Genomic DNA, 15,481 nt, shown 5'->3' on the forward strand with positions numbered 1-15,481 from the left:
TTGTATCACGACTAAATCTTCTGCTTTCCTCCATTTCAGGGAAACTAGAGGATGAACTGGGTAAGAGCATTGTCAAGTGCAAAACTTTCCTCTCACATTTTCCCCTGCACCTCATCCTGTGACTTGAGCCTTTTCTGTGTTTTTGGTTTCAGAATTTGGAAAGACACTCAGACTTATAGGTAAGAAAAGCCATTCTTCTTCATTCCCCATTTGTATCTTCCTTTTACACTCCTGGGTTTATGAACTCATATCTGAAGCCCATGGGTTCCTCAACAGGTGCACTTCACATGGGTTTCAATGTTCTGGAGACCCTACAACTGTTAGCAGATACTGAGTGAGGCATATTTTGTAAAGAGGCCTTAATGACTTAATGATATTTCTGGCGAATCCTTGGCCCAAAGAGGGCAACTACCTTTTGTCTCTTCTTTATCCCTGTTTCCTGCTCTCCATATAAATAATAACATGACTGTTCTGTCTGCTTGTTTTCAGAATGGAGAAAAGTCCAGACTTGTTCAAGTACCAAGGAATGAAGGGGTGACAATGGGACAGAGCCTTGGATTGGCATAGGAGAAAGTCTGACAAGTGACAGATATAGGGTTGCTGAGTGATACTGAGGGCTATATGACCTGAATAAGATGAATCTGTGATTCACGTCAGGGAGCATCTACCTAACACACTTCTTAGCCCAAATTTAAAATGAAAGCATGGAGAGGGGGGCTCAAATAAAAAATTCCAGAAAATCGAGAATACTACTGATTGGTCAGGGGAATGAGCTGATAGAGACATAAGTGGATTTGGACAAGAATTGATAGATAGGAGAAACTTGGATGGTAGAGTTATTTAAGATATCACAAAATCAAATAGAACTTACATGATGGGACCATGGTAGGGGCAGGATGATACAAAGGGGTTCATGACCTCAAGTATCAATGAGTCCTCAGTCAGTACTAAAGATGAGAGATGGGTCTGGAAGGGCAATGTTCAACGGATATTGTTTCTAAGACCTCCCCTAATCCCAACTTGAGTCAGTGTGTATACTGGGTGACCTTGGGGCCTAGTTCAAGTTCCCCTACCTCATAGTAACATATGTTCTTTATTTTTCTCCTAATGTGACTAGTGAAGGTAACTCTGGACCCAGACACAGCTCACCCTCAGCTCTCCATTTCTGATCTGAAAACTGTGACCTACAGGAAAGCTCCCCAAGAAGTGACCTTCTCAGAGAAGAGATTTGTAAGAAAATGTGTGGTAGCTTCTCAGTGTTTCAAGGAAGGGAGACATTACTGGGAAGTAGATATAGGATGCAACAAAAGTTGGCATGTGGGAGTGTGCAGGGATAATGTAGATAGGAGGAAGGATATGGCTTTGTCTCCAATCAATGGGTACTGGGTCCTTGGACAAGAGAAAGAAACATTGTATTTTGTAAACATTTGCAATAGAATCCACCTCTCCTTAACAACCAACCCCACACGACTGGGTATCTTTCTGAATTATAATGCTGGGACCCTATCGTTCTTTAATACAGATGATCACACCCTTATTTATACTCTTACACATCAGTTTGAAGGATTACTGAGACCCTTCATAGAGCATAGTCCATCTGATGAGGAAAATGTGACTCCCATTTTCATCTGTTCAGTGTTATAGAGAAAGAAGCCTGTTTTTAAAAAAATATCTCTACGCCCTCCCACATAGAAAAGAAAGCCCTAAGTGTCCCTGTCCTTCATCTGCAGGAAGATGCCGAGAAAGAATCACATTCAAAGCTTTTTTTAGGTACAAACTTTCTTTCTCAGACCCAAAACCCTACACAGCCAGCAGAAATGGGTTTTAGGTAAGAGGTGACTATCCCATCCATGTGAGAGTCAGGGATAATGGGGGATAATGGCTGTCATGAGGTGTAGAGGGAAGATGAATTGAGTTTGTGAAAATTCCATTCAGACAAGAGATCTTGGATGAGTCACAACCTCTCCTCTCATGTTCCTTGCTTATTAGTTGGAGACAGTGATTCACACCTCAAAAGTCATAATGAAGCATAAAGAGAAAACAAATGTGAATAGCGCTTGCATTTTGTCAATTGCATATTGTTTGCTAATGATGTGTTCTTAAATTACATTTTTCCCAATATGACCTTTATTTTCCACATTAATTCAATTCTCCATACTTCAGATAACCCATGGAATAGGTATTAATAATCTACATTTGTGAAGCCAAAGAATTGAAAAGAGGTGGACTTGAAGTATGGTTCAAGAGGTAGAGCACCCGCTTGAAAGTGCCACCAAAAAAAATTGAACAGAGAAGAGTGTTGAACACTTTCTAACTTATTCTATAAAAGCCACATTACTCAAACCAAAAACAGCCAAGCACAATATAAGAAAAGAAAACAAAACTACATATTTGTGTCTACCATTAGCATTGATACAACATTCCTAAATAAAATTTTAGCAGATCATATGTCACAACATATTTGCCAGATATGGTGAATCACATCTGTAGTCCCAGCACCTGGAGGGCTGAGGCAAGAGAATACTTAAGTTTGAGGCCAGCCTGAGTCACATAGCCCAGGGAAGGAAAGAGGAAGGATGAGGAGGGAAGGAGGGGGAGAGGGGAGGAAGAACAAAGGAAGGAAGGAAAGAAGGAAGGAAGGAAGGAAGAAAGAAGGAAAGAAAGAAGGCCATCTATTCAAGAACAATCAATCTATTCAAGCACATCAAATGGCTACTGAATGTGATCCATAATAACCAAATGTCAGCCAGAACAATTCACCATACTGACTAGCAAGATGATACAAAGAACACTTGAATGACTACTAAGGATATTTTACTGAATGAAAAAATAACTATTTCAAGTGGTTATACACTGCATAATCTCATGTATAAAATATTCTCAAAATATACAGCAATGGAGAACAGATAAATGGTTGGGGAAGGAAAGGATGGTTGTCCATATAAAGTAGAACTATGAAGGAAATGTTTATGATGGTGGAGCCATATTTTGACCATGATGATGGTATATGATCTATACATGTAATGAATTGTACAGAACCACACATATGCATGTACATACATACACTCCATGGATGCAGAAAGTGGTAAACATGATTTACGCTGGTATTCCGGCTAAGTATTGTGCTGTTAATTTCCTGATTTTGATAATGTACTATAATTGTGTGAAATATTACCATAGGAGAAGGTATGGTGGAGGGTAGTCAGGACTTCTATTTTGCTATTTTTTTTAAAAAAAATTTTTAAAAAATCATCTTATAAACCTACATTGTGTAAAAATAAAATGGTCATTGGAAAAGTGATTCTATTGAACTACAGGTCATTATATATGGCAATAGAAATGAGTTTTGTTAAACCATTTCAGAGACTTAACTAGTGTTAACTCACATAAAACAATAATGAAGCAGAGATATCTACATAATAGCATGTATCTACATGATGGGGGCTCAACATCCCCTTTCTCCCACAGAAACACTAAGTTAAAAAATATATGTGGATCAGAATACCTATGTCAGAACTCTAAAATCTACTTTGTAAGCTAAAACACCCAGACTATCATAAAACCAAGAGAGGATTTCAGCAAAAACGATATGAAAATTCAGATGGTTTGCACATCACCTGTGTCCCTCTCCCTATCCAACCTCATGCAGTGAAACTGAGAGGAAGTTTCACACACTGGTGATACTCTCTGAGGAGGGAAACAAAAGACTAATTAGTGAATCCCACATTCTAGCATGTCCAAGAGTTACCCGGGGTATTTCTTTCCTCTTGCCTGACTTGGAGTGCTGAAGGGATGGGCAGCGTTACTTTGAAACTGCTGAAAAGAGGAAGTAGTGTCAGGATGATAGTAATCTAGGAAGTTTTAAGCACTTGCTCTTAAAGCAATTAATTGTTAACCTAGTTAACAATGTATGAACCAGTATACCTATACTTTTGTGAAAGCTCTAGAGAACAACTGAAAATCTATAGCACCTAGACAATGTCAAACCAAGACAATATCCCAGTGAAGGGAAAACTAAACAGCATTTTACACTCATCTGTGCCCCGCCCCATGGAACAAAGCACAGTATGACGTCCCACACAGTGGGACTCCCCAATCAGGATGGGAATGAAAGATAGGCCATGCACTTAAGGAGCAGCCAAATGACTTCTTTGCTCTTGCCTACCTCAGGGTGCTGATGGGAATGGCAGTATAATTTAGAAATTTCTGTAAACAAAGATTAGCCTGGGGGCATGTTAGAACTGGCAGGCAGATGACATGAATGCAAAAGATCAAATTGATCTTAGAAACTCTAAACTCTAGCCAGGCTGATTGGTGAAGGTTTTCCCCTGCATGGGAGCCAGTATCCAAAGACCAGGAGAGATGGTCTATTTTTCTTAATGTCAAAATCCCAGCAAAAGATTACATAACATATGAATAAAAAGGGAAAATGTCTAACCAAACAAATACAACTCCTGAAACTGACCCTAAGAAATGCAGGTGCATGTTTTGCCAAATAAAGAATTTAAAATAACTTATAAAGGTGCTCAGGAGGCATAGACAGAAGGATTGCAATTTGAGGCCAACCTAGGCAGGAAACTTACTGAGATCCTATCTCAAAACCATCCAGGTGTAGTAGTTCACACTTCTAATACCAGTTATTTGGGAGACTGAGGTAAGAAGTTCACAAATTTGAGTCCCACCTGGGAAACTCAGTGAGATCCTGTCTAAAAGAAGAAGAAGGAAGAGGAATAGAAAGAGGAGGAGAAAAAAGGAGGAGGAGAAGGAGGAGAAGTGAGGTAAGCCTAAAGGATTTATTGAACACTAGCAACTAGATCAATGTATGCATTTAGACCATCCCAAAACATGAAGAGAAAGAGAAAGTAGCCAGAGATCATTGAAGAAATTCATGCCTCCAAGTTTCCTAATTAGAGTTTTTAGGTTTTCTTTAGTCATTTTTCTGAAAACATGACTAAAAAATCCTCCAAATTTGGATAAACCCAAAGAAAACCTAATCAAGCTGTCTAGAGTCAAAGGAAAGGGGAGAATCTTGACAGCAGCAAGAAAAGAGTTACTTATTATAGGGAGCTTCCATAGGATTATCAGTATAGTTATTTTTAAATTGGTGTATATTAAACTAGACACAATAAGGTGTTTAATCATGACACTTCCACATGTGTACTTTAATCATATTTAACCTTATTGCTCTGTATTATACCCTCTCCTTCCTTCCCCTCTTCTCTTCACCATCCACCTCCTTAGCAGTCCCCTTTTACATAAATAACCTGGGTGTTTTGTTTTCTCTTTTCTTCCACAAATGAGAGAAAACACAATTCTTGTCTTTGTGTGAGGGGCTTATTTCACTCAACAGTATGATCTCCAGTTCCATCCATTTTACAGCAAGCAACATAGTTTGCACTTTTCATTATGGTTAATGTTCCATTATATATATAATGGAACATATATATATATATATATATATATGTATATATATATATATATACATATATATATATATATATAATATTTGCATTTTTTTCTTTATCCATTCATTGGTTGTTAAGTACCTAAACTGAATCCACAGTTTAGCTATTGTGAAGAGAGCTGCAATAAATGTGGGTGTGCAGATATCTTTCTTGTATATTGATTTATACTCCTTGAGATACATGCCCAAGAGTGGTAGAATGGCAGGGTGATAAGACAGATATATTTTTAATTTTTTTGGAGAATTTCAAAAAATGATTTCCATAATGGTTTCCATAATGGTTGCACCAGTTTACTTTCCTACCAATAATATATTAGGGTTCTTTTTTCCCAGAATCCTCACCAAGATTTATTATTGTTTCTTTTCTTGATGATAGTGAGATGGAATCTTAGTGAAGTTTTGATTTGCATTCCCTTTATGGCTATAGATATTGAACATTTCTCATGTATTGATTAACCATTTGAATTTTTTCTTCTGAGAACTGTATGTTCAATTCATTTGCCCATTTGCTAATTGGAGTATTTTGTTCTTTTGCTGTTTACTTTTTTGGGCTCTTTGTACATTCTGGATATCACTACATTATCTCTTGAATAGCTGGTGAAAATACTTTCAATTCTGTGGAATTATTTTCTTGATTTTTTTCTCAAGATATTCTTTGTTAGTGTAAATGAAATCTACTGATTTTTGTATGTTGGTTTAATATCCTGTTACATTTCCAAAAGTGTTTAGCAGGTGTAGGTGTTTTTTGGTGGAATCTTTACAATCTTTCAAGTATAGAATAACATCATCCCTCCTTATTTGAATTTACTTATTTCTTTCTCTTTCTTGGGCTAGAAAGTCTAGTAACAGATAGATAGATAGATAGGTAGATAGGTAGATAGATGATTGACAGATATATAGATGTATCTAGATAGATACACAAATACATTTTATTCAATATTTTGCTGGCAGTTGGGTTTGAACTCAAGGCTTAATGCTTTTTAGGCAGGCACTCTCACCTCTTTAGCCACTCCACTTGCCCCAGTACTATATTAAGTAAGAGTGAGAAGAGTAAAAGTGACATTTTGTCTCATTCCTGATGTTAGAGGAAATGGTTTCAGTTTTTCCATTTAGTATGATGTTGGCTATTGTTTGTCATATATAGCCTTTGTAATGTTGAGATACTTTACTTATAATTCAAGTTTCTTCCGAGCTTTTACTATAAAAGGATGTTTAATGCTATCAAAGACTTTTTCTGATTAATGAAGATGATCATGTCATTTTTGTCCTTTCTTCTTTTTATGTACTATGTACATTCATTGATTTGCATCTGTTGAACCATACTTCCATCTCTGGAATGAAATCTACTAGATTATGGTATATGATCTATTTTTATTTGCAAGTATTTTATTGAGAATTTTTACATCTATGTTCATTAAAGAGATTGGTTTATAATTCTCTTTTTCATTGTGTCCTTGTCCAGTTTTGCAATGAGTGTAATACTGGCTTTGTGGAATGAATTTGGTAGTGTTCCTTCCCATGCTACTATGTAGAAAAGTTGGAGGAATAATGATAGTCATTCTTCTTTAAAGGTGTGGGAGAATTTGAGAGTGAATTCACTGGGTCCTGACCTTTCCTTTATTAATGCCTCAATCACATTGCTTATTATAAATCTATTTAAGTGGCTTATATCCTCTTGGTTCAATTTTGGTAAGTCAAATGCATCTAGAAATTTATCCATTTCTTCTAGACTTTCCAGTTTATTTGAAAATAGGTTTTCACAATCCTCTGGATTTCAATAGTATTTGTTGTAATAACCTCATTTTAATCTCTAATTTTAGTAATTAGGGACATTGCCCTCTTCCTTTTACTCATATCGACTAATGGTTTATCCATTTTATTTGTCTTTTCTGAGAACCAACTTTTTGTTGCATTGATTCTTTGTATCATCTTTTTGTCTCAATTTTGTTAATTTCTGCCCTAAATTTTATTATTTCTTTCTATTTGTTAACTTTTTGCTTGTCTTGTTCTCGTTTTTCTAGGAGCATGAGGTGCATGATTAGGCTATTTATTTGAGATTTCTCTGAATTTTTTAATATATGTACTCATAGCTATAAACTTTCCCCTAAGCACTAACTTTGCTGTATCCAATAGGTTCTGATAGGTTATGCTTCATTTTCATTAGATTCTAGGAACTTACAGCTCCCCCCGACACACTGCACATTTCTTCAGTGGTTCACTGGTCATTCAACAATGTGTGAATCAGTCTCCATGTGTTTGAATAATTTCTGTAGTGTTGTTGAATTCTAGTTTTATTCCATTGTGGTCTTAAATAATATAGGAAGTTATTTCAACTTTCTTGTATTTGCTAAGACTTGATTTGCATTCTAAAATGTGAACCATTTTGGAGACAGTTCTGTGGGCTGCTGAGAAGAATCTGTGTTCTACTACTGCTAGATGAAATACTCTGTAGATATCTAATAAGTCCATTTGGTCCATAGGGTCAATTAATTCTAATGTTTCTTTATAGATTTTTTTGTCAAGAAGACCTTGTGGGGTGTTGAAGTCTCCCACTATCATTGTGTTGGGACCTATCTGTATCTTTAAATTCAGTAGTGTTTGGTTAATGAAATTGGGTGCACTGGCATTAGACATATTTTTGCTAACAATTGTTATTTACTCTTGATGTATTATTTCCTCTATTAAAATGAAGAGGCCTACTTTGTCTCTTCTTACTAATTTAATTTTGAAGCCTGATTTATCAGATATGAGTTTTTGGATTCCTCTTCCTTGGGTAATCTATTTCTAACCCTTAATCAATATTTGTATTTGTCTGTGAAATGTATTTCTTGCAAACAATAAATCATCAGATCTTGCTTTTTAACTTACTTCAGCATTCTATGCCTTTTGATTAGGGTACTGAGACCACTAATCTTCAATGTTAATCTTGAAAGGTATTTAGTAATTCCTGTCATTCATTCCTTATTTTTTGGTGTTTGATATTTTCCTACTCTTCATTTGCATATCTACTCATTTGGTGGGATTTATTTATCCCTAAGTTTTCAAGGCTATGTTGATCTTAAATCTTCCTCAAGTAGGATTCCTTTAATATCTTCTGGAGCACTGGTTTAGTGGTCATAATTGCTTTATTTTTTGTTTACCATGGAAGGTTTTTATTTCTCCTTGAGGTATGAATGATAGTTCTAATAGGTAGAGTAACCAAGGTTTGCAATTATTTTCTTTTAGCACTTGAAATACCTCATTTCCATGCCTTCTTTGTTTTAAGCTTTCTGTTGTGAAATCTATTATTCTGACTGATTTGCTTTTATAGGTTACTTGGTACTTCTCCCTTGCTGTTTTCAATATTCTTTTCTTGTTCTCTGTACTTAATGTTTTAGCTATAATATGCTGTGGTCTTGTCTCTGTGGAGTCAGAGACCTCCTGTATCTGGATGGACTTCTTTTTCTCATGATTTGGGAAGTTTTCTGCTATTATTTTGTTGACTATATTTCCCATGCTTTTAGTTTGCACCTTTTCTTCAATACCCATCATTTGAAGATTTCATCTTTTGATGGAGTCACAAAGTTCTTGCATATCCCATCAATATTTTTTTCATTCCTTTTTATATATAGTCATCTGAATTTTCTTTTATATGTACTTTTTCTTCAGGCAGATGGTCTATTTTCCACTTGATCAATCTGCTGGAAGCTTTCAAATAAATTTTGTATTTGATTTAGTGATTGCAAGTGTTTCCATTTGACTTTTTTCAGGCTTTCTGTATTTTTATTGAATTCCATTTTCCTTTCTTGCATTGTCTACCTTATTTCACTGAGCTGGTTATTTGGATCCTCCTTAAGTTCATTCAGCTATTTGTATCCTCTATGTATTGTTTTAGCTGTTTATTTGTATTATCTTTGATTTCACCAAAGAGTTTATGCATGTCTTCTTACATCGCAAACATTCTTATCACTATTCTTTAGAACTCAGAAATCGAGATTTCAGAGACTCCAAGACAGCAGATTGCTGAAAGACTTCAGATCACTGAGCTCTCATAATCCTGAAAGATAACCTTAGGTTTGTGATAGTAAGTGTAGTTGGCCTGGATATTTTGCAAAATACAATGTTGCCAATATATAGACAATCATACATACAATGACCAACCTTCAAAAAAGCCTTTCAAAGATCAAATCCACCCCAGACACATGGGTGCAGCCAGCCAGAACACATTGTGCCATTGGCAGATGTTCATTTTTAGCTGGACCAGAGTAGACTCCAGTCCACACAGACCACTCAAAGTGCTGAAACTTGATATGCAAAGCTGTCAAATTTCCAGGAGCTGGGGAAGTCCTGGACTTTGGAGAAAGGGAACAGCCACTGACCACGGCCACCAACCACCAGCCTCAGGATCCCTCCAATGTCAAAGAGAGATACCCACAAACCACTAAGGCAAGCTAGCCACTTTTAGTCCTGAAGGCTATCACACAGCCCAACTCAGCTTGTGAGAATTTGATTGCATCCCTCTAGCTTATTAAGCATTTGGCCTAGTAAACTGAGTGGAAATCTTCCACCCTGCTGGTGGGGAAGTACCATCAAGGACCAAGGCTCAGTCCATGCTTCTGTATACAAAGCAAACATGTGGGTGCCAGATAGCCAAACCTGAACCCAGCCTGTGGAAAAATAATAACTCATCTAACTACCTCTAAGAAGCCTAGTTTAGGGAATAAATCCAGCTGCCTTCCCAGAGAAGAGCTTTTAGCCAAATAGCCTGGGCTAAAACTCCCTGACAGGATTTTAGGACTTGAAAACAAAGTAGATATAACAGAAAAAAACAGGTGAATACAAAGAGAGAAGAATGAAGAAATATGAAAATAATATACAAGAAGTCTGTGACTCCATTAAAAGAACAAACCTACGAATAATGGACATTGAAGAAAAAGAAGTGCAAGTCAAAAGTGTAGGAAACATATTTAAGAAAATAATAGAAGAAAACCCAAAATCTTGAGATATAGATGCCCATCTAGGTACAGGAGGCCACTAGGACACCATACAGACTTGACCAAAATAGAACCCCTTCACAGCATATTATAGTTAACTGATTAAACACAGAGAACAAGGAAAAAATATTGAAATATTAAAGGGAGAAACATCAAATCACCTTTAAAAGTAAACCCAACAGAATGACAGTAGATTTCTCAACAGAATGACAGTAGATTTCTCAACAGAAACCTTAAAAGTAAAAGGGCACAGAATGTGGTATGTTAAGAATTGAAAGAAAATAATTTCAAACCATAAAACTCTATGAAGAAAAACTATCATTCGTAATTGAAAGAGAAATAAAAACCTTCCATGACAAGCAGAAACTAAAACAATATATGACCACTGAACTCACACTCCAGAAGATACTCAAAGAAACCATGCAAACAGAACATGAAGGTTAACATAGCCATGAAAGGATTAGAATAATTATACCTCAGGAGATGAGCAGATAATCACTTGTAGTGTAATCAAGAATCAAACACACACACACACACACACAGAGAAAGCAACAAAATGGCAGGAATTACCACATACCTCTCAATAATGGCACTGAGTGTTCATGATCTCAAGCACTCCATCAGAATCCAGATTCCCATTGGCAATCTGGATTAAAAAGGAAGACCCTATGATATGTTGTTTTCAAGAAACCTGTCTAACTGACAGAAACAAACGCTGGCTTACATAAAAGGGTGGAAAAAGATTTTAGAAGTGGCCCTGAAATCAGGCAGGAATAGCTACACTTACATCTGATAAAGTAGACTTCATAATTAAATTAGTCAGAAGAGACAAAGATGGTCACTTCAAACTAATAAAAGGAACAATATATAAAGAGGAAATAACTATTGTTAACTTGCATGTATCCAATTTTGATGTATCCAACTTCATAAAACAACCACTACTAGACTTAAAAGCACAGATAGACCCCCAACACAATGATAGTGGGAGACTTCAATACTCCACTGTCACCAGAGGATAGGTCAAACAAAAAAATCAACAAGAAAACCTCAGAATTAAATGATACCATAAAACAAGTGAACTTAACAGACACCTACGGAGTATTTCATACAGCAGTAGCACAATGCACATTCTTCTCAGCAGCCCATGGAATTTTCTCTAAAACTGATCATATTTTAGGACAATAAGTCTTAACAAATATAAGAAAACTGAGATGACCCCCTGCATACTGCTTGACCACAATGAAATAAAACTAGAATTCAACAAAAGAAACAGCAGGACTGGAGGTGTGGATCATGTGGCAAAGTACCTGCTTTGCAAGCATGAAACCCTGAGTTCAAACCCACTTCTACCAACAAAAAAATCATACAGGAACAACGGAATGTATTCCACCTAGAGACTGAATAATACATTGCTGCATGACCAATGAGTCACCAAAGAAATAAAGGAGGAAATCAAAAGGTTCCTGGAATCTAATGAAAATAGAAACACAACCTACCAGAACAACTAGGATACAGCAAAGGCAGTGCTAAAGGGAACATTTATAGCTATGAGTGCCTACATTAAAAAACATAGAGAGATCTCAAATAAATATTGCATCTCAAACTCCTGAAAAATAAAAGAACAATCTAAACCCAAATCTAAACCTAGAAGAAGAGAGATAATAAAAACAAGGGCCCAAATCAACAAAATAGAGGCCAAAAATTACATAATTCATCCACAAAGTTCTTAAAAAACAAAAATAAGATTGATAAACCCTTGGTGAATCTAACTAAAAGGGAAAGGAAAAGATCCAAATTAATAAAAATTAGAGGTGAAAAAATGGAATATTATAACAAGTATCAATGAAATCCAAAGGACCATTAAGGAATACTTTAAGAACCTATACTCAAATAAATTGGAAAATCTAACAAAAATGGATAAATTTCTCGAGGCTCATGCTCTCCATTTGTACTCAACATATTTTAGAATTCTTAGAGCAATAAGATAGGAAGAAAAAGTAAAACAAATTAAAATAGGAAAGGAACAAGAAAAACTTTCTCTATTTACAAATTATATGATTTCATATCCTAAAAACTCCATTAAAAACCCCTAGACTTCATAAACACTTTCAGCAAATACCTTCAGCAGGATAAAAAAATCAATATGCAAAAATCAGTAGCTTTTCTATATACCAACAATAAACAGACTGGAAAAGAATTTAGGGAAAAAATTCCATTTACAATAGCCTCAAAATATAAAATACTTAGTAATAAACTTAATGAAGGAAATGAAAGACCTCTACAATGAAAACTATAAACCACTAAAGAAAGAAACTAAAGTAGACATCAGAAGACGGAAAGATCTGCCATGCTCATGGATTGGCAGAATTATTATTGTAAAAAGGTTGTGCTACCAAAAGCAATCTATATGTTCAATGTGATCCTCAGCAAAATACCAATGTCACTCCTCACAGAGATTGAAAAATCAACCCAAATGTTTATATGGAAGCAAAAAAGGCTGTGAATAGCCAAGATCATAATGATCAAAAATAGCAACCCTGAAGGTACCATAACACCTGGTTTTAAACTATACTATAGAGCCATAGCAATTAAAACAGCATGTTTGTTTTTGTGTTTGTATTTATCTTTTGGCTCTATCTTTCGTGGATGAGAGAAAAAAATGCAGCCTTTGTCTTTCTGAGCCTGGTTTACCTCACTTAACATGATGTCTTCCAATTGTATCCATTTATGTTCAAACCACATGTATTTATTCCTTATGGCTGAGTAGAACTCCATTGTGCATATATGCCACATTTTCTCGATCCATTCATCAGTTGTACAGTATTTGGGTTGTTTCCATAGGTTGTCTATTGTGAATAGTGCTGTGATGAACATTGGTGTACAGGTGTCTCTATTGTATCCTGACTTACATTCCTTTGCGCAGATGTCCAGGAACAGTATCACTGGATCATATAGCAGTTCTATCTTTAGCTTTTAGAGGAATCTCCATACCACTTTCCACAGTGGTTGTACTAATTTGCATTCCCACCAAGAGTGTATAAGGGTTCCTGTTTCACTGCATCCTTGCCAGCATTTGTTCTTGTTTTTGCCTGTGACTATGGCTATTCTAGCTGGAGTAAGATGAAATCTTAGTGTAGTTTTGCTTCAGAATTCTTTTATAGCCAGGGAGCTTTTGTGTTTCTTTATGTGTTTGTAAGTCATTTTAACTCTGCCTTTGAGAATTCTCTGTTTAATTTATGTGCCCATTTCTTCATTGGGATGTTGATTCTTTGGGGATTGAGTTTTTTGAGTTCTTTGTAGATTCTGGATATTAGTCCCTTATCAGATGAATAACTGGCAAAGATTTTCTCCTATTCCTTTAAGTCTAGTGGCTGTTTCTTTTGCTGTGCATGTTTTTTAGTTTGATGCAGTCCTGATTGTTCATTCTTTCTCTTAGATACTGAGCCTTTTTCATTCTATTTAGGAAGTTGTTCCCTATGCCTATATGTTCCAGGGTATTTCCTACTACTTCCTGTAGTTTTTTCAAAGTTTCAGGCCTTATAGTAAGGTTTTTAAACCATTTTGAGTTGATTTTGGTACTGGCATAGAAAAACAAACACAAAGACCAGTAGAAGAGAATACAAGACATAGACATAAATCCATACAGCTACAGCTACCTGATTTTTTGACAAAGACACTCAAACATATAATGGAGAAAATACAGACTTTTCAACAACTGTTGGTGGGAAAACTGGATGTCTGCATATAGAAGACTAAATTAGATCCCTAGCTTTCATTCTGTACCAGCATCAATTCAAAGTGAATCAAATACCTTAATATAAGGCCTGAAACTACAGCAGGAGGAGTAGGGAATACACTGGAATATGTAGGCATAGGTAATAACTTTCTAAATAGAACTCTAATGGCTCAGCAATTAAGAGGAAGGTTAACAAATAGGATGACATGAAACTAAAAACTTCTGCACCACAAAAGAAATGGTCACCAGATTGAAGAGGCAGCCCACTGAATTGAAGAAAGTCTTTGCCAGCTATACATCTGGCAAGGGATTAATGATCAGAATTTACAGTAAACTCAAAAAAACTAAATTCCTAAAGAATCAGTGATTCAAAGAAGAAATGGGCAAAGGAACTGAACAGAAATTTTTCAAAGGAAGAAGTCCAAATGGCCAAAAAGCACATGAAGAAATGCTCACCATCCCTTGCCACAAAGGAAATGCAAATCAAAACACTAAACTTCCACCTTATTCCTGTTAGAATGGCTACCATCAAGAACACCTCCAACAACAAATATTGGTAAGGATGCAGGGAAAAGGAACCATCATACACTGTTGGTGGGAATGTAAATTAGAACAACTACAATGAAAAACAATATGGAGGCCCCTCAAAAAACTAAACATAGAACCACTATATGATCCAGAAAGTGTTGTAAAAAGAATAGAAATGTTAAGAGTAATAAAAAAGGAGAATAAGCCACCAGTAGAACAGTTTCTAATGAGAGATAGTAAAAGTGTAAAAAAAAAAAAGAAAGGAGAAAAGTGACAATATAAAAGAGATAAACACACTAAAAATAAAAAATTTAAATTAGTATTCTTTGTTAAAAAGAGTAGATGTCTCTGGCTCTATCAGTACACTGAATGCTCCCCTCCAATTTCTGGTCCCCAAGTTTTTGTCTGCAGTTCTCCTGGTGTGTTACTCATGTGTCCCTCAGGGCCCTGGATTGACCATGTATAACTGGGGTGGAGGGTGCTCTGGATTAGGACAGCTGCCAGCATGAGATAGGGAAGTTGCAGGCATGTGAGGAAGTAGTGGTTGGGTGCTGGGGTTCTCAAGCACACATAGCAGATGAGACACCATTCTGCCACTTTCAAAGTCTTCACGTTTTCCTGTTCAGGGAGTGCAGTGACTGCTCTGCCTTATCCACAATGAGCACTTTTCCCTTGTACTTAGACCTTCGGTTTAATGTTTCATTTGGAAAGCAAAGGGAAAATAGATCCTGTCACTTGTGTATATGCATTCATATGCTCATTTTCTGGACTGAGCTACTT

The 15,481-nt window shown here is 36.1% G+C and overlaps 1 protein-coding gene and 1 pseudogene across 1 annotated transcript in view; one reads left to right on the forward strand and one right to left on the reverse strand.

Annotated features, from left to right (window-relative positions):
• LOC109678585 (butyrophilin-like protein 3) overlaps positions 1 to 1,834 on the forward strand; it is a 35,811-nt gene extending 33,977 nt beyond the window's left edge. The window contains exons 5-7 of the mRNA XM_074058618.1: positions 40 to 60; positions 153 to 179; positions 1,118 to 1,834. Of these exons, the coding sequence (XP_073914719.1) occupies positions 40 to 60; positions 153 to 179; positions 1,118 to 1,644 (575 nt within the window). The 3' untranslated portion in view covers positions 1,645 to 1,834. The remainder of the gene's footprint in view (positions 1 to 39; positions 61 to 152; positions 180 to 1,117) is intronic.
• Positions 1 to 15,481, reverse strand: part of LOC109678580 (butyrophilin-like protein 8) — a 479,331-nt pseudogene that overhangs the window by 418,057 nt on the left and 45,793 nt on the right.

This window comes from Castor canadensis, chromosome 16 (assembly GCF_047511655.1).
Source record: "Castor canadensis chromosome 16, mCasCan1.hap1v2, whole genome shotgun sequence".
Classification (NCBI taxonomy): Eukaryota; Metazoa; Chordata; class Mammalia; order Rodentia; family Castoridae; genus Castor; species Castor canadensis.